Raw genomic sequence first — 25,638 nt, 5'->3', positions numbered from 1 at the left:
CCGAAAACACCAGATCTACTGGATGTTGTCTAACGGCGACTAAAATTTAATTTTGTTCTAGGAGTATATGGACGCCGTTGCGAAAATCGAAACGTAGTCGCCATAATCGATGCTGAAACTCCACCATTAAATGCATCACATTGATTTTATTTTACAGGCATAACTTGTAGCTTCACCACCAGCTCCAAATCCTCACATCAGAGCACAACAGGTCAACAAAACCATAGCATAGGAGCCTCTATTGAGCAACTACACTTCTGAACTAAACAGCAACATGCTGCCCTGACTCCATCTAATCAGCCAGAAACAAAACCAAAAAATGGACTTAATGACCAATCTGTCACACATTATATATAATATCAGACAGAGAGTAGGGAAAATTTTTTAGCTTAGATTTTGTCCAAACAGCCACTTTGAATTTCACCATATCTTCTAATTCCACAAAATTAGGATAAGCATTACTAAACAAACATTCATTTCGAATTTTCCAAATTAACCATAGCACAGCCAGAGGAACAATTTTCCAAATTTGTATCACATTCTTTTTGACTTTAAAACCATCCCACCAACTCAGCAAAGATTGTACAGACCCAGGAATAACCCAACACAACCCCCACTAACCCACAATCCCAGACCATACTTTCCAGATACAACCACAATGCAATAATACATGACTCTATGACTCCACCTCAAATTTGCAAAAGACACAGAGAATGTTTGCATCAGGCTTCAACACTCCAATCCTTTGCATAAAGACAACAGATTTCATCCTATATTTCTATGCTAACCATGTCATAAATTGAACCCTGGGAGGGGCAATATACTTCCAAATGGCCTTAGCAATTCTTAGATTAAACCCTTTATTTGACTCTATCCAACTCCTCACTGAGGCTACAGAAAAGGTTCCGAATGGATGAGCCAACCATGTACAAGAGTCCTCTGCTTGAGTTCTTAAGCTAGGTACCCCCTGAAGATACCCAATCAAGTTCTGAAGCTCCCCCTCTTCCCAAGCAAAAAGCGATCTTCGGAAAATAAAATTCCAGTCATCACCCCCATCTTTTCTTTGAAAAAAATCAAACACTGAACCATCCTTCTCAACTGAAAGGGCAAAAAGTCTAGGGAAAACAAGAGCTAAACTCTGATCATTGAACCACACATCCAGCCAAAATTTTGTCCTAAGACCATTCCCAATCACAATCTTGAAATTAGACACAAAGAACTCCTTTAAGGAAGGGTTACTTACAGCTAAGAATATAATATCCTTCCATATGATGGAGAGCACCCATGACTCCACTGTCCATGGACTCCATCTGCCACCACTTTGACCATACTTGTTGCACACCACTTGTTTCCATATTGCTTTATCTTCTAATCCATACTTCCACCACCATTTGATTAACAAGCACTCATTGACCTCATTGAGCTTCCTCACACCAAGCCCACCTTGGCTTTTATTTTGACACACCTCTTCCCACTTAACCAGATGTACTTTTCTCCTAACCTCATTACCGCCCCAAAGAAAATTAGACTGTATTTTATCTTGCTGCTTAGCAATACCCACTGGCATCATAAACAATGATAAAAAGAACAATGGTAGACCTAATAAAACCGACTTAATCAGCGTTAGCCGCCCTGCAAATGATAAACATTTCCTCTTCCAAAGTGCTAATTTCTTTTTGAACTTATCGACAATTGGCTGCCAAGTTCTCTTCCTCCTTGGATTTGAACCTAAAGGCATGCCCCGATAATTCAATGGCAAATTCTGGGGCAAACAATTCAGTTTTTTAGCAAACACTTTAATCAAATCATCCTCTACACCAATCCCACAAACTTTGCTTTTATGAAAATTAATCTTTAACCCAGACATTATTTCGAAACATCTCAAAATTCTCTTTATTGCAATGATTTCCTCCGAATTAGCCTCACAAAAAATAATTGTATCATCAGCAAACTGAAGATGAGACAACTTGAGTTCGCTTTGACCCACCACAACTCCTTTGATCAGCCCTAAACCTTTTGCTCTTTCCATTAAAATATTTAGCCCCTCTGCCACCAAGTTGAAGAGGAGAGGTGACAAAGGATCAACCTGCCGTAGTCCTTTATGGGAAGTGAACTCTGAAGTGGGAGACCCATTAACTAACACGGAAATTCTTGCTGTGGATATACATGTCTTTATCCAACCCACCCACTTGTCACCAAACCCGAAATTGTACAACATTGAAAACAAGAAACCCCAGTTTACTGAGTCATAAGCTTTTTCGAAATCCAATTTAAGAATAACCCCTTTTCTCTTTGTCTTCTTCCACCAGTCCACCACTTCATTAGCAATTAGGATCCCATCAAATATGCATCGACCACTCAAAAAACCTAATTGAACTTCACTAATAATCATAGGAAGCACTTGCCTTAGTCTTCGAGACAGGACTTTTGCTAGAATCTTATACACTGAACTTACCAAACTAGTTGGCCTATAGTCAGACAACCCAATGGGACACTCCTTCTTTGGGATGAGCGTTATGAAAGAACTATTAACACCTGAAGCCAGCTTCCCATTTAAATAAAATTCCTGCATTATTTCCACAACCTCGTGTTTCATAACATTCCAGCACCTTTGGTAAAAGGCTAAATTGAATCCATCAGGCCCAGGATGTTCGCCTTTTATTGAAATGGTGGTGGAGGTTTGGAGTTGAGAGCAAAGCACTTTAGAGAAGAGTCATATGCAGCAAATACAGGGTAGATGAGGGGAATTGGTGGCCTTCATTCAGCTCCAACAGCAGGTGTTCAAAAATTTGGAAGGATATAATGAAAGGCATTGAACAGAATAACAGCCTTATGGAGTTTTTTTCTGGAAAATTGTAAGTTAAAAGTGGGTAATGGCCATAGAGTGAAGTTCTGGGTTGATAAATGGTGTGAAAAATTAAGTTTTAAAGATGAGTTCCCGCTTTTATATAGATTGGTAATAAACAAGGAAGAGTCTTTATCTGCAATGATGGAAAGGAAAGCGGATACAAGTGAGTGGTCGTTCCAATTCAGAAGGGAGCTACATGATTAGGAAAGTGAGGAGGTTACCAGATTGATAGGATATCTAGAGGTAGGTCCTGTTATCAAGTCATCCTCAGAAGATACACTGGTTTGGGAGGCTTCAAAAACAGGGAGGTTTACAATCGAATCAGTGTACAAATTTATGGCAAGTGGTTTTGGCAGCTATAGTATAACTAGCAAAAGGGTGTGGGTGAAGTACATTCCTCCTAGAGTTCAATTTTTTGCGTGGCTTGCTTGGAAAGGTAGACTTAAAACAGCAGACTTTCTTCTCCGGATTGGTGTTCTTAATGCAAATACATCAACCCTCTGCATTCTGTGCAAATCCGTAGATGAGTCACTTAACCATGTCCTACTGTCTTGCCCGGTGGCTTGGAGAGTGTGGTCAGAAATACTAAATTGGTGGTATGTACAAGGTGCACTGCCAAATACAGTGGAGGCTATTCTTAACTGGTGGGCAGCGGTTAGGCTCAGCAAAAAGGAGAGGATGATGTGGGAAGCTCTTCCTATAACAATACTGTGGTCCTTGTGGAAACATCGTAATGAATGCTTGTTTAGGGATGTTGTCCCAAATGTGGAAGGTGTGTGTGATCTAACAAAGTTTAGAATGGCTGTGTGGTGCAAGGAAGTGTTTAAAGATCATAAATTCACAGTGCATGATTTTATTTTCAAGTTGAAGCATATTAGATTCTGTTTGGTTGGTACGAGGGGAGTGCTTTAAGGATGCTTAGTTTTGAGGTGTCCTGTTGCATCATGTTCAGTGGGGGGCCACGCAATGTGATCTTCAATGGCTGGGTGGACTGATGAAGTTGGAATCTTGGTGGAAGTTATCATTGATAATCCTGTTGCTGCTGATATTGCTATGTGATCTATTAGAATTTGGGTGGTTATTATGGTGGTGTGTTTGGGTGGTTTATTTGCCTGGCTGTTTTTTTTTAAATTTGGTGAGGTAATTTTATGAGTGGTTGTTTATTTTGGTGTGTTTTATGTTGGTATCTCTCCAACTTTTGTGACTTGAGCTTGCACATGATTGGATGGTCCTCTTGGTGCCAACTTAGTTAAGATTAAGAGGTTCACTATGATACTTATTGCTCTTACCTTATTTTATTGATGTATTTATGTGTACTGCATTTTGTTTTCATCAATAAAGTGTAATTTTTTGCCGATCAAAAAATAATTAGCATTAGTATATTTTTTAGTCACTTTAATGGACTAGTTATTATAATAGTTATATTAACAAAATTATTCAAGAATAGTTACATTTAAAGAGCCTCCCAAGGCTCTTTAAATAATTTGTGTATAGATAGGTAAAATAAAAAGTAGCATTGGTATATATAGATAAAAATATATATATAAAAAAAAAATAAATAGGTAAAATAAAGAACATACTTTTTAAAATGTTTTAGCTAGTAAAAAATGATAAGTATGGCTGGAGTTGCTCTTACACTGCTAACAACACATGCAATGTATCTTCTATTTTTTTTATTTTTTTTAATCGAGTGTCCAAATCAAGTTACGTACACCTCAACTAATCTCGGAGATTAATCCCTTTGCCCACTTGCGAGGACCTCATTTAAAATCTGAGCAAACGCCTTATATGGGTCATTGCAGCTAGTAAGTATTGAACATGAAACTTGAAGAGAGGACAACCCTAAATCCCAAGTTATGCCTGAAGCTCAATTTGGGACAAATCAACCATTAACCAAGTAATTGCTGAACAAAAATGAACTCTAATGACACAACCAGACTGGATTGTCCAATTCTTCATTATGAGCTCCTTATAGGATGTATTGTGATGATTTTTTATTTTTACCTTTTAGGTTCTTGTGAAAAAATTATCAAAAAAAAAATCAAATTAATTCAATAATCATAATCATATGTTTCTTTAAAGTCAATTTCTCAAACTAAATAGATAGGCTACAATATTTCAAATTTTATTATTTTTTATAACTAAATCAAATGCTCAAAAAACATTCACATAGTGACTTACTAGTTCAGAAATTTTGATAATAAAATTCCATTCCTCATTTGATTTCTACAATTCAAACATATAGTTCGCAAAGGCAAATGATCAATTCAATGGGTTGGGTGGAATGGTCCATATTCAACCCGGACCCATTCTTACTACAAGTAACAATCATGTATCAGCTCATTCCTCAAAAAATAAAAATTTATGTATTAGGTCACCTCTCTATTCTTTTTTAGGTTATCAATGAGGTCATTTTTTCTAATTCAAACCATAGAACAGAATGCATGCAGCATTATTTTTGAAAACAAAACAAAACAAACCAAACCAAACCAAATTATATAACTAAATCAAATCAAATCAAACCAAACCAAACCAAACCAAATTATATAACTAAATCAAATTAAACCAAAACAAGTCTTGTGACTCAAATCACACATTAGGTAACTGAAAGAAATCTTCGACACCATCCTATACATTGTTTGGCTTCTCTAGTGTTTTGACTATTCTAGATGTGCATAAATTAAACAAGTATACTCACTTGAGTCAACATAAATTTTGGCATTGACATATATATATATATATATTGAAAAATAGTATGGTTTTTGAAATTCAATTAACAAATGCTAACATATGTTGATTATTGTATTTGTAATCAGCTGGATTACAAATATTAACGGAGTAAACTAATATAAAGCTATTTTTATTCATCAAATTCCTAAATAATATTACCCAATATTACAATTGACATCAAGTTTTGAAGAATATTGTTTGTTTCATCACAACTCTATGAAGATTAAAACAAAAAACAAAACAGAAAGAATGATATTGAGGAAATAAATCCCTCACAAAACCGTTGACGAAAAAATAAATTGAAGGAAAAACTGACACAAGAAATCGTTGTGGCAGGAATTGATGTTCTTTCGCTACTTTGTTCTTGTAATGACTCGGTGAGTTAGATCAACCAGTGCCCGCCTTGATTTTTGAACATCCTCGTCATCATTATTGGGAAGAGAATTAATTGCAGCTGAGGCAAGGCTGGCGTGCTTCGCCGCTAGTTCTCTGGTTCTGTGTATTCCACGACTCCGTCCAAGGTAATCGAGAGCCTATATTTTCAATTGCATAGAGTGTTCATTAGTTTAAAAAACTATTAGGGTGAATGAATACAAATCCATGTTGATTCACGTGCATTATCATACTCGTATCTAATTTAGGAATTTGAATTCTCTTATTTCATATGAAGCTTGAAGCAGAAGACAGTCACGTTTGCTAATGAAGAAACATTTTTAGCATCTCACTCAAATGGGAGAGATAAATTCCAGATATTTCCTAATCACATTTAATATAAAGTACATTTAAGACTGTCCCCATACTCAAACCTAACTTTTGGATGCAAACACTAATATCCTAAGATGCAACTTTAGGACCCATCACTTGGACACAAACCCACATTGGATACCAGTGCTTTGTGAGCATGTCTTTCACATGACCACAGTTTGAAGCTAAATCAAGAATTTAAACAGGACACACTACAGTAAGTCGCCAATGAAACATAGACATCAAGTTAATACTATCGAATAATTTACAAGAAAACATAGAACTAAGATACAAAAAACATAATTAAATTCATGTGAGAATGGGAACAGAGAGGAAGATCATAACTATGTTTCTTTGAAAAACAAAGGAATCACTGTGATTGTGCATGTACATACATACATTTGACATGGATAGCTACATGTGCATGTAATTTGTTGAATCATGCATAATATGCGTAACATGTAAAATGTAACATAGAAACTTACAAGCTCTACATCTGCAGGGTTGTCGAATCCTCGATCAACTACTTCACGCAATTGCGGGAACTCCTCCATGGCATATAATATTGGAGCTGTTACAATTCCCTGCAAAAGAATTTTAATTTTCTACACTTATAATTCGAAAGTCACAAGGGTACTCATCCTCTATACATGCTATTTCTGTAGACTATATCAATATACAAGAAAGGAACTACGGTGAATAGACACACTCAAGACTACATGTTTTGAACATAAAAAATCAAGGAATCCCTGTATTTGAAGGGTTAGCTACTTAGTTGCACGAAGTGGGAGCGGGAGCGGGAGCGGGGAAACGTGGCCATTTAGAGGAGTCGTAAATTAGGAACGCTTATGTATTATTTTTATTAATTATATTTTATTTATTATAATGAATAATAAATTATGTTAAAATAAATAATAAATAAAAATTAGATGTTTTATTTTATAAATTTTTTACGATTTTTTTATTATATATGATTTAAATAGATTTCTTTTAAACAATTAGATGATTTATTATATGTTAAAAAGTTAAGAAATAATTGTTAAAAAAATAAATAATAAATAAAAATTATATTATATATGATAAAATAAATAATTTTTTATTTTACAAATAAAAATTATATTGTTTATGATAAATTATATTATAATTTATAATTTATAAATTATAAATTATATTATATATATTATATGATAAATTATATTTTTATAAAACAATGAAAACGGTGAGAGAGAGAGAGAGAGAGAGAGAGAACATAATAGATCGAGAGAGGGAAAAGCAAGAGGCGCAACAGAGATGAAGAAAGAGAGAAGCAGAGACGAAGAGGAGATCGAGGGTGAGAGAAGAGAGAGAGAGAGAGACGAAGACCTAGGGCTTCGAAGAGAGGGACGAAGACTAGGGCTTCGACGGGGAAGTCAAACAGCGAGATCGAAGTCGTCGAATAGAGGATCGAAGCCAGCGATTAGGTACTCTCCTTGCTCTCTCAATAGTGCTCCCTTCTCGCATCAGATTCACGTTTCCCTCTCCTCAAATTCGCGATTTTGCTGCAATTCTTCCTCAAAAGCGCAAAATCGCTCTTTTTCCTCGGAGTTGTCGCCATCTGAAACGATTCCTGCTACTAAGGTTAGCTATGACAGCTTAAAATTGATATGAAATTAGATCCAATCTGAATCCAACTGAATTATTATTGAATCGCCCAGAAATTGATGCAAAGTATAAGAACCTCAAGGAAGGCAAAATTCATAGAGGTGATGATATTTGGATATTGGCATGATTTCATAGAGAAATTGATAGAAATCATTTATAATTATGTTTCTAGTATTATTAGAGTCTTATTTTATTATTATTTTTATGTTTTCTCGGATTTTTAAGGTTAGGGCTATTTTGGTAATTTTGTATTTGCTTACATGGATCGTATGGGTCGCCCATGGGTCGTTTTGTGGATCAAGTTATTTAATTGAGTTTTATTTATGTTTCTTAGTGGTCTTAAATTAGTTTTGAAAATTTAAGATATTATAGCAACTTCCTTTTTTTGGTTCTAGTTGATTTAGAAAGTCTCCTAATCCTATATAAAGCCTTGTAATGCTTATAATTAATGGAGTTGATATTTTATAAAAAGTAAAGAGCTTTGAAGTTTCTTTATAAGTTGTGTGATGCGCCTAAGGAATTCTAGGAGTGATTCTTAAATCTCTCTTCTTCTCTTCTGTTTTAGTTTACTGTTCACGGCCTTATACAGCCCCTAAACAGTGCTAAAATCCCATCTTTTCATGCTTAAACTCTTACCTATTTATTACCCTAAACAAACCCTCCTTGTTCCCTATATTCTTATTGCAATTGCAGCCATAAAATCCAACTAAAATCAACCCCAAAAGGCTAGATTTGCTGCTGTCCCTACTCGTCCTGCATCAGTTTGGTACCAGAGCTTAAGGTTTCACCACTATGTTCTTACAAAGTGGGAGATCCTATGTGCCACAATATGTTATATCCCATAACAAAGAAGTTCCAGATTTTGAAAGAAGATATGATCCTATGGTGTTCTCTAATTGGCTTGTTTCAATTGAGGAATATTTTGATTGCTATGATTGGACGGATGATTGAAAAGCAAGATTTGCCAAGATGAAACTTGTAGGTTTGGCACAACTTTGGTGGTATCATGTTGAAGAAGATATAAGAAGATTGGAATTGCCACCATTAAACACATGGCAAGAGATGAAAACTAAGCTTCAAATGAAGTATATACCTTCAAATAAACTTGTTGAGTAATGTGAGCAACTTGTTAATTCAAGACATGGCAACACTTTCTTTGAAGAATATATGCAAAGACTTGAGGCACTTGACACTCGAAATCGAGTTGTGGAAGAATCATGTCAAAGACTTGCTGGTTTTAAACCTGCATTAAGCCCCTATTATTAGGCAAGAAGTGCCACATCAGTCAAGATATAGCATGGGGTGCACACAAGAAGTCGTACCAAAGCTGAAAGTCAATTGAAGCTACAAGTGAAGGAGAACAATCAAACCCTGCACAAGGTGAAAGATGACCAGATTTTGAAGGATAACGAAGCTCTTACTAATGATCCAAAAGCACCCCAAGAAGATCTAGTTATTACTAGGCTCCAAAGCGAGGAATTAGATGCTATGAAAGCTGTCAGGACTGAAGAATTGAAGCAACCAACTTCTAGTGTTGAGCAAAATATGCTTTTAAAGCATATGCTGGAGTTACAAAAGGACTGCAAAATTGAATTGCAAAACAACATTTTGTTGAGAAAAGGATTGAGAATATGGAATCCATGTTTGCTAATGCAAATAGAAGCATTCAAATTGATTGTAAGCAAGATATTACAAAGCCAAAAAAGAATCGAATGGATGATGGGGCAACTCAACACTTTGATCAATTCAAGGGTTCATGTTCTACTTCAATTGATTTCGTCATTCTAAATAAATTCAGCTTTAGAGCTGAAAGTACCTTGTTACTTTCATTGCTACCTCCAATGAAGAAGAAGCCGCCAACTTGAACATTTTATGTGAAGCCATGGACGCAATTTCAAAACTTGTGGATTTTTACACTCCAACTTCAAAACTCGATGTGGAGTTTTTTTCAACAAGGGAGAATGATGCAAAGTATAAGAACCTCAAGGAAAGCTAAATTCAAAGAAGTAATGATATTAGGACATTGGCATGATTTCATAGAGAAACTGATAGAAATCTTCTATAATTATTTTCTAGTATTATTATTCTTGTTTTATTATTATTTTTATATTTTTTAGGATTTTTAAGGTTAGGGCTATTTTGGTAATTTTATATTTGCTTATATGGGTCGTATGGGTTGCCCATGAGTCGTCTTGTCGGACAAATTATTTAATTGAGTTATATTTATATTTCTTATTTGGTCTTAAATTAGTTTTGGAAGTTTAAGATAATATAATAGTTTCTCTGTTTTTTGTTCTAGTTGATTTAGAAAGTTTCCTAATCCTATATAAAGCCTTGTAATGTTTATAATTAATGGAGTTGATATTTTATAAAAAATTAAGAACTTTGAAGCTTCTTTATGGGTTGTGTGATGCAATCCAACCTTAGGTGTAATTCCTAAATCTACCTTCTTCTTTTCTTTCTATTTCTTTTCTGTTTTAGTTTACTGTTCACGAGTTACTGTTCACAGCCTTATACAGCCCCTAAACAGTGCTAAAATCCCATCTTGTCATGCTTAAACTCTTACCTGTTTATTACCCTAAACAAACCCTACTTATTCTCTATATTCTTATTGCAATTGCAGCCATAGAATCCTATTAAAATCAGCCCCAAAAGGCTAGATTTGCTGCTGTCCCTATTCGTCCTGCATCAGAAACTCTCTCATCATCTCCTCAACATAAATCACACGTATGTTGTGATGTAGAGGAAGGAGAAGTATGGGGGAAGACTGTAGAGACGTCAGTGTCACACTTGACAAATTCAATTCCTGTCCATCTTTGCCATATCTTAGCATGTGCAGTTTTCAATATTGAGAAGTACATAATTTTTTTTACATTAATTACACTTAAAGCAAAGATGACTTACATGACGGATGTCAGACAAAGAACCCTTTCCGAGGGTAGTTGTTGTGCCTGTGAAATCAAGAACGTCGTCTATTAACTGATATGCCAATCCCTGTGGAGGAGAAAGAGAGTGCAAAAAAACATTCAGTTCAAAGGTAACTAAGAAAACCACTATCTATACAAATTTGATAATATTTTTGGGAGAGGCAAGACTTTGATTTAGTTTTCCAACAAGCGAGAGCTGTTGCAACTGCAAGCCAGTCAAAGTTAGCAGCATCACTACGAAGGTGTAATGGCAACTGCTATTATTTAACCAAAAAGTAAACATTATTTGTAGCATATGACAAGATTTCGGTGACATGTCTTCTAGTGATGGGAAACAAGTTGGCCATAGCAACAATTACAACAAAAGAAATTAAGGTAGCGTTTGGTAGAGTTTTAGAATTATGATTTGAGAATAAAGTTATATTTTGAGTTTGTAAGTTTTAGAATTATGATTTGAGTGTGAAAAATTTGTTTGGTTATGAGTTTTGAATTTTTGATGTGACATATGATATTTGATTCAAAAACTTACAACTCATAACCAAATACACAACCCAAAATTCTATTTAAAGCTTACAAAAAATTAAAAAAATTCTGAAAATATTTTTTTATTTAAAATATCAAAAATAATTGGAGCCAATTGTCCCAAAAAAAAATAGCACTATTCCGGTCAACCGGCCGAATGACTGGCCGGACATCCGGGAGGACGACGGGTAGGCCAAATTTCAAAATTCAAAACCCCACTTGGAACAAGTTTTCAAAAGTGAGTGTGGAATTAATTTTTGAAAGTTGTATCCAAACACCACACTCAAATATGGGTGTGGAGTCATGATTAGAACTCCACTCCAAACACAGCCTAAGTTGCACAACTCTCTACTCATTCTCTAAAGACCAAAGATAAAGAACAGGGAACACTAATAGCATACAGTTAGAGAAAAGAGCTCAGAAAATCTAAGATGTACGATTACTATGCTGTCTATTAAATTTTTTTAATTACGTGGATGGGCCATAAGGCTTGGTTTGGTTTGGTTTGGTTTGGTTTGGTTTAGGTGGATGGGCCATAATAACTCAAAGAAATTCAGAAACTAATAAACAAGAATCTTTCTTGTAAATAACAGATAGAACATACATCAGAAGTATATTACACACCAGATTCTTTCCATATTCATAAGCCAAGACTGAAACTTCTGCAGTTTGCCCTGCAAGAAGGGCAATTGCCTTGCAGCTGTTCGAAATCAATGACGCGGTTTTACAGTATGTCTTTTGCAAATAATATTCCATGCTGCAATAAAAAAATAAAATAAAATAAAAAGAACACTTTCATAAAAGAATTTATAGCAAGACAAGCAATTAATATAAACCAAACTATCATGAAGACGAGCAATAAGCCAACAAAGCAGAAGGTCATGATCAGACATGAAATGACAGCACCAGAGAAGCTACACTGGCTACGAGCCTGCAACCTTCCCATTCATGTAGGAAAGCCACTACTTGATAATATATTTAAAAAGGACCAGCACCCCAGCAAACTACAACAAGAAGAAGCAAAAAGAAGTTTGTTGAAGAGAGAGAGAACAGGGGATTTTAAAGTTTCACCATTCAGGATAGAAAATTATCAGGAAGAAATGGCATCTAGTGTCCAAAATAATTTCAATTTTCAGAAAGTACAAGAAGTATGCTTGAGCTCAAAGACTGATACTCAGATAACTCTTTTTTTTGGGTGGTTCAAAGATTGAGATGTAAAGCAGTCCATTCGGCAATAACGAACCATAACATAATTGGCACAGCACATGCAATAGGTGCAATGTCGGTGAACCAGAAGTTTAAGCCCTAAGATGATTCAATGACAACCATCAATATATTAATCTGCATGGAAGATATTTTATGTCAAAATCAATATGAGCAGGCAAGCAGGCTCCCACAAAGAAGAAAAGCATTCTTCTGCAGATGAGAATACAATTTATATTGCCAAGATAACATCATGTCCTTAGAGGTTTGGCCAAATGTCTGACTAATCCATATCAATACTGTTTCACTAATCCATATCAATAACTTAAAAATGGGCGATTCTATTTGCACACCAGCCTTTGTCTCAGTACAAACCATTTATCTTGTTCGGATATCAACTGTCGAACAAAATACAAATGTTCGAATATCTACTTCCAAACAAAATATAAATGTTTGGATATCAACTGTCAATCGAGTTTTTTGTTTGAACAATTGATTTTTGTTTAGAAGTTGATATTCAAACATTTTGCTTTTGTTCGGAAGTTGATATCAGCACGACACAAATAATGTGTACTGAGATAAAGTATGGTGTGCAAATAGAATTACGACTTAAAAATACCTAGAGAGAATAGCCCTACAACTGGAAAATTATTGTCTTGTAGGATTTTGCATCTCTGATTTAACAACGTATAATGCATGAAGCTTACAGAGTATAAAAAAGACACCAACAGCATAGCAGTGTACCTACAACGTTGCTCAGATGTAGTAGTCATTTGCATGGTCTCTCCTGTAACAAGATGCTCTACCACAGTTGCTAGTAATGTCACAACCTACAGAAACATGGCTGACTATTTTAAAATATGTAGCAAATGCAAGTCATACTAATCAAAATCTTGAATATCAAATTACTAGTATAAACTCGATTCTTTAAGCCATTGATGCTATAGAGCAGCGATGCTTTACAGAAAAAAAATATTAGGCTACTAAGAAATAATACATCCATAAAATGAATGCAGTTGAGATGAAGATGCTTAGATTGATATGTGGTAAAATTAGGAAAAAACAGTATTACAAATGAATATATTCGTAAAATGGTACGAGTAGGAGTAGTTGAAGATAAGCTGAGAGAGAATATTCTAAGTTGGTTTGGTCATACAACGAAGCTATGCAACAGTCAGAAAGAGTGAAATGATGACCGTAAATGGAAGTGTTAGGGGGAGTGATAGGATCATTGTAAATGGAAATGTTAAGGGAAGTGTAAGACCTAAATTGACATGAGATGTAGTAATAAAATACGGTTTGAATTTATTTAATTTAACCGAGCATATAGCCCTTGACAAAACGGAATGGTGACAAAGGATTCATGTAGTTGATCCCACATGATTGGGACACAAGACTTAGTTTGGTTTGGTAAACTAGAAACTTTAAGCATCTATATATATGATAAAGTACTGAAAATTACTAGTTTGCAGTGCTGCCACTATATCACACCAATCTATATTCATTATAGCTACCGGTTCATAGACTGGTTCACCACCACCAGTTGGATCCATATGCCGTAAAAAGTAAAGTAAACCAACAAATCAATGCAGCCACCCCCAACTATCATTAAACAGGTTACCAAAGCATGGCATTGTAGAAAGAAATCAGCTCAGAGCCACCTCAGTCTAAAATTCAAGCATCCACGCAGCAGAAATTCAGGAGATACAAATCCAAAATACCAGTTTCACGAGGACAGAATACCTCTGTGTTCTTCAAAGAAGCAAGAGCCACACAAGCTCTGGATAGTAGGAAATCTCCAGCCAATACTGCTAGCTACATGTGGGAGGGGGGGGGGGAAGAAAAAGAATTAGGGCCCAAAATTTCATATCTTGTGTTTTTCTTGAAAAGAGATGAAAATTATAAGAAGTAACATAAGAGGTATTCAGACTATTGTAACCCATATATGGAAATACCATCTAAAAGAGAGAAAAGTTACAAAAAATCGATAGTGCTAAGTTTACCAAAGAGGCCAACGCATACTAGGTGAAATCCATGAATAATTGAATAGAGAGAGAACCAAAAAAATCATAACCAAAAAGCACAAATCCCAGCACAGAATTATATTCGTTTCAATGACAACTTATACTCATTTTATTAATGCGGAACAACATATAATATTAGACAAATTTATCAAAAAAGAGCAGCTAAAGCACAGATTCAATTAATTGAGTTCATAATATAATAAAACAAAAAGGAAAAGGATTCGATCAAGATAAAAAGAAAACAATATACCTTATTCCCCATAACAAAGTTTAATGAACCAATGCCACGTCTTGTATCTGCATCATCCAATACATCATCATGAAGAAGGCTTGCCACCTTAGATAATTCAATGAACAAGTCAGTTTGGAAGCATTAATGCATGCCTTGAGTTTAAACCAAAAAAGATCATCTTCTCCTGCTCAGGGCTAGGAATCAGGTATTATTTTTTAAAACACAATATTGTAAAAGAGAACTATACATCATCATGAAGAAGGCTTGCCACCTTAGATAATTCAATGAACAAGTCAGTTTGGAAGCATTAATGCATGCCTTGAGTTTAAACCAAAAAAGATCATCTTCTCCTGCTCAGGGCTAGGAATCAGGTATTATTTTTTAAAACACAATATTGTAAAAAAGAACTATACCACAATTTGAACTTCTCCACACCTTCAACCTTGCACCACTAAAGACAGGAATCAGGGTCTCATTTAGTGCTGTACTAAAGACAGGAATCAGGGTCTCATTTAGTGGTGTAAATAGATTGAAGGGCCATAAGAAGTTAGTACAAAGGATGGTTCATTTGGGTATTTTGATGGTTAAACCAAGATCTCCGTCCAAAACAGCAAATCAGTGTTTGATTACCAGTAAAATAATTAAATAAATAAATTATCGAAACGAAAAAATATAAATTTTAAATATGAACACAAGATTAAGAAGACAAAGACAAAATCTGGAAACTAACCAAGTAAGGCTCCAAAAAAAAACAAAAAACCAAAACAAAAACAAAATGAACAGAAACCGAAAACAGAAGAAGAAGAAGAAGAAGAAGGAGAAGAAGAAGACGACGAAGAACTGACATGGATCATTTCTGTGATCTCAGCTATCCGTTGTTGTCTAATACGTAGTTCTGTTGCTATAGCATCACCCACCCCAACAGAAGCTGGTTCAGGTATCGGTACATTCAAAGCAGTTGCCATCAACAATAAAACCTGCACAGATAAAGATGTCTGTAATTCTGAATAATGCAATATTTGGAACAAAAATAATGAAATTTAATGTTCAGCTGGCATTTATTAACCAGTCAGACAAGTATGATAGATCTGGTGCTTAAATGGTCACATTAATCAAAATACAATTCTCATCAAATCAAAGGAGGAAGTATCAGAAACAGAGAACAAAGAGTATGACGTCTCTGATTTTTACAACCATTGAGCAACTTTTGTGTCGATGGGTGTTGTAGTCAAATGATCAAATATAACACAATAACAGGGTTTAAATCCAGTCAATCCACCCTTCATCAGACTAACTTCACCTGTTTTATTTTATCTTGTATTTATATTCTTTATGAGACTTTGCTTCAAATCAAAGCAACTAAAAGGTTCATTTATGCATGCCACCTCAGGAAGGATGGGTTTGGGAAGGGCAATAGTAGCAATCCTATACTTCAAGAAAATTAAGTGAACATGGTTTAGACTTAAAAATGATAGTATCAACTTCATGGGCTGTTAACTGATAATTTTCTCATTGCAAAAATAAAAAAAAAGGCAGTTAACTTATGGCCACAACATTAGTCGCTGTGCGCCAAAAAAAAAAAAAAAAAAAAAAAAAAGGCTGTCAAAGCTATTAGCTACCCAGCTCTTAGAGCATCTCCAAGGGAATAGCTAAAAGGGGCTTGTTAGGCATTTTAGCCAATGTGACTCCAATTTTGGGCCTCCAATGGGCTGGCTATTGCGCTAGCTACTTTACTATCAGATTTCTTCGCTGGCTACAATTGAAGAGCCCTAGAGGCTCTGCAAACAAATACATTTACTCTTTCCTACCAAATCACCTTCAGTGTTCTACATCTCTCTCTATCAACGCTTTCTCAAGGTATGGTACTCCCTCCCTCGTACCCTCTCTCTCTCTCTCTCTCTCTCTCTCTCTGTGTGTGTTTGTTTGTTGAATCTCTTCTTTTTTGAGAAGTTATACAATTAGTGGTCCTGGAGGGCAAATCCCATGGGAGGGACTGTCCCTTGATGTTCTTTTTAATCCACAACAGCATCCAAAATAAATAAATAAATAAAAATAAAAATTCCCGCAAGAAGAAGATGGAGTGGATTCCTACCTTTCACTAGTGAGCGCTCACACACACACACGCAGAGAGAGAGCTGTTGATTTTGGAGGTGAAATCATCAGCTCTGATGGTCAACGAAAGATCATCATTTTTGTTTGTAGAGAGGGACAATCACCCTCAGAAACTTCCCAATCTCTCTGCTGAAAAGCCTCATTCTTGAGCCCAGGTTCTTATATATTTATATGTATTGATTTGGAATTTTGTATATGTATATGTATTGGGTTTATGTATATGTATTGGGTGTATATATATGTATATGTATTCTTGAGCCCAGATTCAGAAATTAGTATTTTTTGTTTTAAAAATTGGTTAAGTTAGTTTGAATGATTAGCTAAAATAATGAGTGTAGTTAGAGAACACAATAGCTAAAGCAATTAGATAAAATAAAGAGTGTGTACTATTTTTGTACTTTAGCTAGCGAAAAATAAAGAGCATGGTGGGAGTTGCTCTTACAATGTTTGTGGGTGGGTGGGTGGATGGAGGTGAAGGGAGCCTTCTGAAAAGTATAATAATATTAATAATGTACCTCTACAACACAATCCCAAAAAGAAAAGTTGAACTATGCATCCAGTGAATATTTTCCTTTTTTTTCTTTTTTGTGCATCCTAAGAAGCACAAATACTTCTAAGAAGATAGCGTGTCCATGTCGGACACCAACAGCTGTTGAACACTTCCCTACACATCTGACACTCTTCATACTCATACACTCTATAGACACATGGTGGACACGTGTCCATCGTTAGACAACCATGAAAGTAATTATAAGTTTGAACAAAAGAAGTTAGAATACAATGAAAAAACAAAACAATCTAAATTTATATTAGGCGGTGTTATGTTGCATTTTTTTTTATCATCTTTAAATGATATATTCATATATATATATATATGACATACAATAAATATATAAAACTATATTTTGTGGTAAAACCTTGGCCTAATAAACTTGAGGTTATGAGTTCAAGTCACGGGGTAACCATTTTGTGCACTATGCCAAAAGTTAGGTGTGTAGCCAATCTTTTCCCTCCCAAACACACATTAATGTGTACTAATTGGGCATTGTTTTTTTACATTTTGTGTGCATCCTACTCGTCGTGTCTTGCATTTTGTAAAATTGTTGTGTCAGTGTGTCTTTGTCGTATTGGTGTCATGTTACAACACAAGTCATTAAAATACAATACTCAAGCAATGGAAATAACTTTGTTCACTAATTTAGGTTCATGTCATAATATATAGTGTTTCTTTATGGATAAACTTTATCCAAGCGATTTCTTGTAGCAGTTTAAGAATAAGAAATCTACATATAGATAATAGACTATTTCATTGAGTACCAGCAACATTTATTACTGGTAACTAACTTCTCAAGACAGAGGTGAACTAAAGATCAAAAAAAAAAAAAACAGTCAAAGACAAATTGTGTGAGACACAATCATGAAAGTCAAAACTTTTAACTTTGCATTGCTAGATCGTAATAAAACTGTTAACTTTGCATTGCTAAATCTTACCGTTGGTCGAAACCTCTTACCTTCCACCCCCATCTTGAAGAAGTATTCAGCAGCTGAGGCAAGCTTTGGGACCTGTATGATATCAAATCTTATAATAATCCCAAAAGGCTACATGCTCCACTCTTACAGAATAAAATGCAACTAATTAGGCAAAAAACAGGAGAAATGATAAATGGATACCTCAGCAACTACCATTGACCGCAACCTACTAGCAAGAATATATAGTTCATTTTCAACAAGTGAAAATGGGTCCAGTTGCTCCTGAAAAAGGAAGTGCGAGGAAAAAGGAAAAGGATAGAAAGAAAACAAAGAAGAAAAAATAAAAGAAAAAAATTCAGATATCACAATAAAGAGGACAAAGAGGCAAAAACACACAAATTTAAATTTATTTATTTATTTTTAAAATGCAAAAATAAGTGAAAACCCAAGTCAGTATCATAGTAAGCAAGTAATCAATAAGAAAATTAATGGGCAAGCCCAATAGTATCCCAAGAAAAGGTAACAGACATGATCAACATGAATCTTAAGCAATTCACTTACTTCATCGCTTAAAGAAATTTTACACTATTAAATTACTTTTTCAAAAGTCAACCACATGCTCCAACAGCAAACTATTTCCACATCTGGATGCTTGGTTGGAAAATGTTTTCTGGTGTATGTCGGCCTTACATTATTGTTAATGAATGCTGTGAATTTAAATCCTGGAAACTTTCTCAAAGATTGGTGAAGAGTAAAGCTGTTAAGAATAACAAATGACAACATCGGAATTGTGTGGTTGCCAAGAAACAGACAAAATAATTATCTATAGTGTCATTTATTTTTCTTTCAGCAATTTAAGAAAATATAAAAGGAGTAAACAAGAAAAATAACCATTAGCCATCTCATAAAATCCTGGGGATTATGTAGGCTGTTGAGTGTAAAATTTCAATATTAAAAATAATAAGAAACCTGAGAGACTTCAATTTCTTTTCCTTTCTTGTCTTTCCATGCCTCATGGAGCTCTCATGCCTCTTGTTTAATTATTTCAAGAAAAAAAATGGCAACAAAAGACATCCAGGAAGACTTAATAAGCAAGAATGATGAGTTACACAAACCTCCACTACAGAGCTTCTATGGCTATGAAGTTGACGCCCAACACTATGAAAGGCGGCACATGAACCCCAGGAGTAATTTTCTCTGCAACCGGAAGCCTACTAATACCAAAAACAATAACAGATACAGTATAAACAATCCACGACTTACTTATGCAAAAAACAATTTCCATTAATTAAATGAATTGTATTTAGAAAAATAGTATTTATGGAAACGGTAACACTATTGAAATATTAGTAAGAACGCCATATATAGAAACCATTTATTTCATTCAATGGGTGAAGCAAATTTATAAAAACAAAAAGCCAAAAGTAAACAAAAGATACACATTCTGGAGTGAGGAGGGGGAGCAGCATTTCCCACAGCCCCCTCCCTCACATCTATTTCCATAAATGCAGGAGTTGATGTTGTGGATGCAGTCAACATTGAGTTAGAAGCCACAGACTGTTTTTAAAAATGTTCCTCTCATTATCAACAAAGAAACACCACCCGGCATATTTGAAAAGCTATCATCCAAGCCCTACCAAAGTCACCTACTTCTAGCCTTACTTTAACCACAAAATAGCAGACCAAGTGATGACTAAGGAGCATGAAAAGAAGATAAATGACAAATCTAGAATTTCATATGGACGACACCTATGGTTTTATGTTTTAATGTCTAGGATTAGTTTTAGTCTTATTGTTATATATTTTATAGATTATACTGTAGCAGGACATATTTAATGGCTTATTATTCAGTTTTATGAGTTACGGTTACGGTACAGATATTTTGGCATTTCTGGTTGCTGTACATTTGCCGCACAACAATTGGGTAGTGAAGTTACAAATCATCCAAAATGAAGAACTAGTTAAACTCCAAAAAAAATGACACTCAATCAACTTAAATTTGCAGGTGACACTAATCTGAAATATATATATATATATATATATAATATAAAAAATAAATAAATAAATAAAAAAGAAACATTTAAATCTCTGTGCATTACATAGTTGATGATAATATCAGGCTCTCCAGAGCTGTCTGTAGGTTTTTTCATATTCAGTGGAAGGCAGGCTGAAACTCTGCCCCAATCAAGTGAAAATAAGGTTCTTTTCATCAGTATGTAATAGCCTATTAAGAGCATCTCCAACGTTGAATCAAATTTGAGTAAAAATTTGATGAAAAGTTTGATTTGATACCATTTACTCCAATACTAAAACTAAAATTTTCATCAGATTTTTTTACATCCCCGGTTGTCCGGAAGGACGTCCAAGCGGATGTCCTGGAGGTCGTCCTGACATGAACAAAAAAGGCTTTCAAAGTCGCTCATGAGCCAGGTCGATGTCCAGCCCAACGGTAACAATTTAAATTTGATGAAAGATGAAAGTCTCCCTTCATTTGATGAAAGTTTTGGTTCATCTCTCATTTGATAAAAGGGTTAGAGGTTAAACAGTTGCCGTTTTTCATCAAATTTAAATTTGATGAAACATTAAATGCAACATTGGAGATGGTCTAATAGACAATAAAATATAGCTATGAATTTTGCAAATAAAAAACCATTTTATATATTTCACACTAATAACAAATCTATCAAAACTTTGCTAAAGAAAGATAATTTAATTGCTGAAGTAAACTATACATATGTAATTAGCAGCCAGAGAGAGACGGTACTAGCAAATAAAAATAAGAATGTGGAAGGGATCAAGCTAAAACCTCATTGGCCGTGGTCAAAGCAACATAACCCTGCAGCGCTGATGCCACGGATGCAGGAAGAATCCTCCGCAAGGACTGTCCTATGCCCAAAATCAAACACACCATAAACCACATATTTCCACAATTCTTTAGCAGTAGCTTGCATATAAACATTCTGATGCAAACATGCAGAAAAAATAATAGATACAAGCATGCCAAGAATACAATATATATACGTAATACCTCTACATGTATATTTCTATAAGCGTGCGCATACACACACATGCATGTAGTGTAGTTGTCTGGGTGTTTGTATGTGTAGTTTTTGGAACATACCCAAGCAGAAGAACAACCAAAAGCAACCTGTCGCCTTGCAATTGCCCACATCATTCCTTTAATTAGTTTCCCTAATTAAAAAATAAAAAATAAAAGAAAAAAATGAAATTGGTTTCAAATAATTTAAAAATTGAGATGACATCATCAACAATAGATCAGCAATAAATTATTAAAAGCACATGGCGTGGAAGATGAAGCTTTTGTCACACTTCCCCTCAAATTATTTAGATATGCACGTCTCTTGGTTCATATCACTTGTTTGGATAAGGATGGGATGGAACAAGCCAAATAGTAGGTCATTCTAGCTTAACGTGTTTACATAACAAGATGGTCATAAACAAGTTAAACACAAGTCAAGCTCAAGTAGCTTGATTTTTTTATAATGAATATAAGCTTTCGAGCCAAGAATTAGGTGGTTCAAGCTTGGCTTCAAAATTGAAAGAGCTTAAAATCGTGTTCAAGTTTGGCATGTTTGATGATGAACAAACTTTTAACGAGTCGAATATATGAGTAGAGTTCAAGTAGTTTGGTTCGTTAACAGCCCTAGATAAGGAGGAGAGATCAATGAGGTGAAATGAGAAGAAATAGAAAGAAATTCTCTTATAACTCTCATTATGAATCTATCCAAAAGTGGAGAGCCGGGTAGAGAAAAAGACCAACTAATTACTATTTTTTATACTACCAAAACTGCCCCTTAAATATAAAAGAAATAATAACAAAATAAAATAAAAAACTAACATCAGGCTATTTTTATAATATAACATGAAATAACTTTATTTTTTTTTTATAAAACATAAATCGTATATTTTCTTTTCACTCCTACGTTCCAAATCTAACATCCAGCAGCTCTAAACCATTCTCAAACGTGCTTTAAACTGTTTTCAAATTTAACCCAATCTTCTTCATTTAAGTGGGTGTTTGGGATGGACTTTTTTAGTTTTTTTTTGTTAGCTTTTTCTAATCTTTGTTTGGGATGAATGGTTTTTAGCCAAAAAGCAACTAAAATCATTCTCTTATTTTTTTACACATTTTTTTTAGTAAAAAATCAAAAACTTATGAGAAAAAAAAAAAGCTAATTCCCAAACGAGCTAGTTAATTTTTTTTTTTTTTAAATGCCAAAAGTTTACACGTTTGGGTTTTACTCAATTAAAAATATTTTAAAAATAAATCCAAAAAGTACCACACAAAAAAACAAAAACAAAAAAGCTAAAAATTAACTAGCATTTTTATTTTAGCATTTTTATTTTTTAGCATTTTTATTTTTACTCTCGTTTGGGTTTTATTTTTTAGCATTTTTATTTTTTAAGATTGCTTTCAGTTTTTTTTTACTTTTAGATTCATCTATGCAAAACATAAATGAAAAATATAAAATAATAAAATAAAATTTGACATAATATTTTTTTTAAATCAAAAACAAAAAATTACAACTTTTTTTAGCTGGATGCCAAACAGTCCGTAGATCGCTGAATAATGGTCCTTTTTGGGCAATCCAACTTTTTTTTGGTAGTACAATTATTGCATTTGAAAAAAAGTTAATTTTTCAAAATTATCCTTTTGACAGTACATTTTTTGAGAATATTAATGTCAAAATTGTACTTTTTATATTGTTTATTAATTTAAAAGAATGGCAAAATAGAAAATTTATATTATTTTTGTACTCGAGTTTTGAAGAGTGACTAATATTTTGATATAATGAAAAATGGAATAAAGGACTAATATTTTGGGAGGGAAGGAGTAATTGTGTTTACTCCACCACTAGCCAACAATAAACTACAAGAGTTTCAACAATTGAGCAAGTAATGCGAAATTCGATTCAATTCCTAAGAAGATAAACCTCAGAAGTAAGAAAAAGCGCGAAAATAAAATCGAAGACATAAAACAAACCATATACATAGTTCTACAAATATATATATACATATGGAGAGAGAAATTGAACCTGGTTGAAGATGGAGGAGTTCTAACGAAGCTTGGTAGTGCGGTTTGGTTGCGTGGTTGCGCCGCCGTGGAGACTCAGATCGAAGATGTACAAGAGAGAGAGAGAGAGGGAGAGAGGGAGGAGGGTTTTAAGTCATGGTGAGGCAGTAATTTGGTGTGCGGGGGTCTACAGTAACACACAGCGGTTAACCAATTATGAACCGTTGACTAAACCACCCATGAAAATCAGTTGCTGAACGGCCAAACCCAAGTGGGTGTTTGGAAAGTCGCTATTCTAAAGTTTTTTTTTTTTTTTTTTTTTTTTTTTGACTATTTTAATAAGTTATTTTACTTTTTGTGTTTAGAAAGATAGGATAGATTTTTATTTGAGTTGTGTATTGAAAAATGTATTTAAAACAATGTTTTGAAAATCGGACGGTGAGCGAACCAGAAAAGGGACTTGGTGAACGGGTCACCAATTTAACCGTCGGGTTAAAGCAGTCGAACCGTGACGTCATAATTAATATTATATAATTAAAAAATATAACTATAAATTATAAATAAATAAAAATATATATAAATAAACAAATAAAAATAAAAATTGTTGCATAGTATTTATTAATAATATTTAATGAAGTTATAATTGATAAAAAAAAAAAAAGGTCACTTATTATAAAGAAATTAATTTTTTTAAACATTCCCTCCAAACAAATAGATTGAATACTATATTTAATTTTGGAGGAAAATTTTCAACCCTCCCTCCAATCAATATGTTTCAAGCATACTGTATGTGTCATGAAATGTATGAAGGAAAAATTTGAAAATGGTACAGGTTAATGAAAAACCTTATCCCAAAATTCATCAGGTGCAACAACAGTGCCTATAATGGGATCCCATCCCAGACCAGTCTGTGCCTGGAGTCGCTTAAATGTCTAGTAATCAGCTTTCAATCGCTGATATTTTTTGTCGCACCTGCTTTCCTATATACCGAAATCCATACAAATTGTACAACTGATTTGCATAATGATTCCAATGTCTAATTGTCCATGAAGTAGTACGGCCCGTTGTTTGATTTTTTTTAACATCCTCCCTCATCATGTTTATTAATTTCATTTCAATTCTAGGAGTCCACATTTTGGTATCTTGATTGTCATCGGAATTATTTACATCCATCTATAAACATATAAATTATATTTAAACTACTCTGGGGTGGATATAAAATAATAACACAGTAAACTACTCTGGGTGTGGATATAAAAAAAGAATAGAGCAACAATTATTTATGTAGGAACGAAAACTAATATTTATTTTCAAGTATATAAATAATGTTAACAAAAGCAGATGTTTTGAAGGACAACATAGATAAAAAAAAATAATAATAAATAAATAAAAACTACATAGCATTAATGTTTACTTCAAGTTGTTAAATAATGTTAGGAGAAACAGATGAAATCCTAAAAATCATGTAACATTGTCTGTATTTAAATACTAAAAAAATAACCAAAAATTTAGTAAAAGAAGAAGCCCACGAGAAGAGAAGGAACAAATACGTAGAAGAACTACCAGAAGAAGAAATAAAGGGCAAAAGGAGGTCGACCGGCCGGATGACCAGGGGGACTACCGGTCGGATAACCCGAGTACGACTGGCTCAGCTATTTTGCTTGGCAAAAGGTGCAAACAGTTCAGACAGATCATTTTTCTTATCTCAAACTATCTGTATACTCGTTTGGACTTCTCAGAAATCATTTGAGAACTGATTTTGACTTCTCAGAAATCATTTGCACATAACAGATGAATGATATATTTACCAGATTAGTGCGAGTTGAATAGTAATCGCCGGTGATAAAGTGCGTATAGTGACTGAATGTGCGACTCTTTGCTAATCGTCTGATTCGACAATAGGTTTCATGAATTTGACCTGAGAGAAATAAATAATTGGAATAAAATTAGGGATGATTTTTTCAAATTAGTGACCGATAAGAAAATATGTGAAATAAATTGCTGAGATATTTGACCTCGCACTCATCGTTGTTTGGTTGCCCGTAGAAGGAATCGTCCACAACGCACAAATTGTAAGTCACTCGATTTGTGGGGAGATGGTATGAGCAGGGAGCGAGTTCACAAGATTCATCATTGATAAAATGGTTTGG

The 25,638-nt window shown here is 34.2% G+C and overlaps 1 protein-coding gene across 6 annotated transcripts; it reads right to left on the bottom strand.

Moving 5' to 3' along the window:
- Positions 1–5,692: 5,692 nt before the first annotated feature.
- GPS1 (geranyl diphosphate synthase 1) lies at positions 5,693–23,700 on the bottom strand. 6 transcript variants are annotated; one of them, XR_003640346.2, is made up of 16 exons: positions 23,511–23,691; positions 21,575–21,645; positions 21,260–21,334; positions 19,569–19,664; positions 18,655–18,735; positions 18,475–18,546; positions 15,717–15,848; positions 14,890–14,976; positions 14,359–14,430; positions 13,360–13,445; positions 12,037–12,169; positions 10,868–10,957; positions 9,286–9,543; positions 9,057–9,206; positions 6,808–6,906; positions 5,693–6,111 (listed from the first exon to the last, which is right to left on the bottom strand). XR_003640346.2 is itself a non-coding variant. In XM_028238171.2 (14 exons), the coding sequence occupies exons 2-14, from the start codon at positions 21,626–21,628 to the stop codon at positions 5,932–5,934; spliced, it is 1,257 nt and encodes a 418-aa protein (XP_028093972.2). In that variant the 5' UTR covers positions 21,629–21,645; positions 23,511–23,700; the 3' UTR covers positions 5,693–5,931. The 6 variants fall into 6 exon arrangements, 2 of the variants coding, with proteins under 2 accessions (XP_028093972.2, XP_028093974.2); XR_014340781.1 differs by having other exon boundaries at positions 9,057–9,219; positions 9,385–9,543; XR_003640347.2 differs by having other exon boundaries at positions 9,385–9,543.
- Between the last annotated feature and the right edge of the window lie 1,938 nt (positions 23,701–25,638).

This window comes from Camellia sinensis, chromosome 9, assembly GCF_055761805.1.
Source record: "Camellia sinensis isolate YWXY chromosome 9, ASM5576180v1, whole genome shotgun sequence".
Classification (NCBI taxonomy): Eukaryota; Viridiplantae; Streptophyta; class Magnoliopsida; order Ericales; family Theaceae; genus Camellia; species Camellia sinensis.
Note: the sequence above shows the minus strand (reverse complement) of the source record. Positions and strands in the feature narration are given on the sequence as shown.

What these genes read in the sequence shown, in the direction of transcription:
- GPS1 (XM_028238171.2), bottom strand. Translation starts at nt 21,628, where the DNA reads ATGATGTGGGCAATTGCAAGGCGACAGGTTGCTTTTGGTTGTTCTTCT. An exon ending in AGATCACAGAAATGATCCAT is followed by an intron (nt 14,977 to 15,716) that starts GTCAGTTCTTCG and finishes GAATTATCTAAG; the next exon opens with GTGGCAAGCCTTCTTCATGA. An exon ending in ACCCTGCAGATGTAGAGCTT is followed by an intron (nt 6,112 to 6,807) that starts GTAAGTTTCTAT and finishes TTGAAAATATAG; the next exon opens with GCTCTCGATTACCTTGGACG.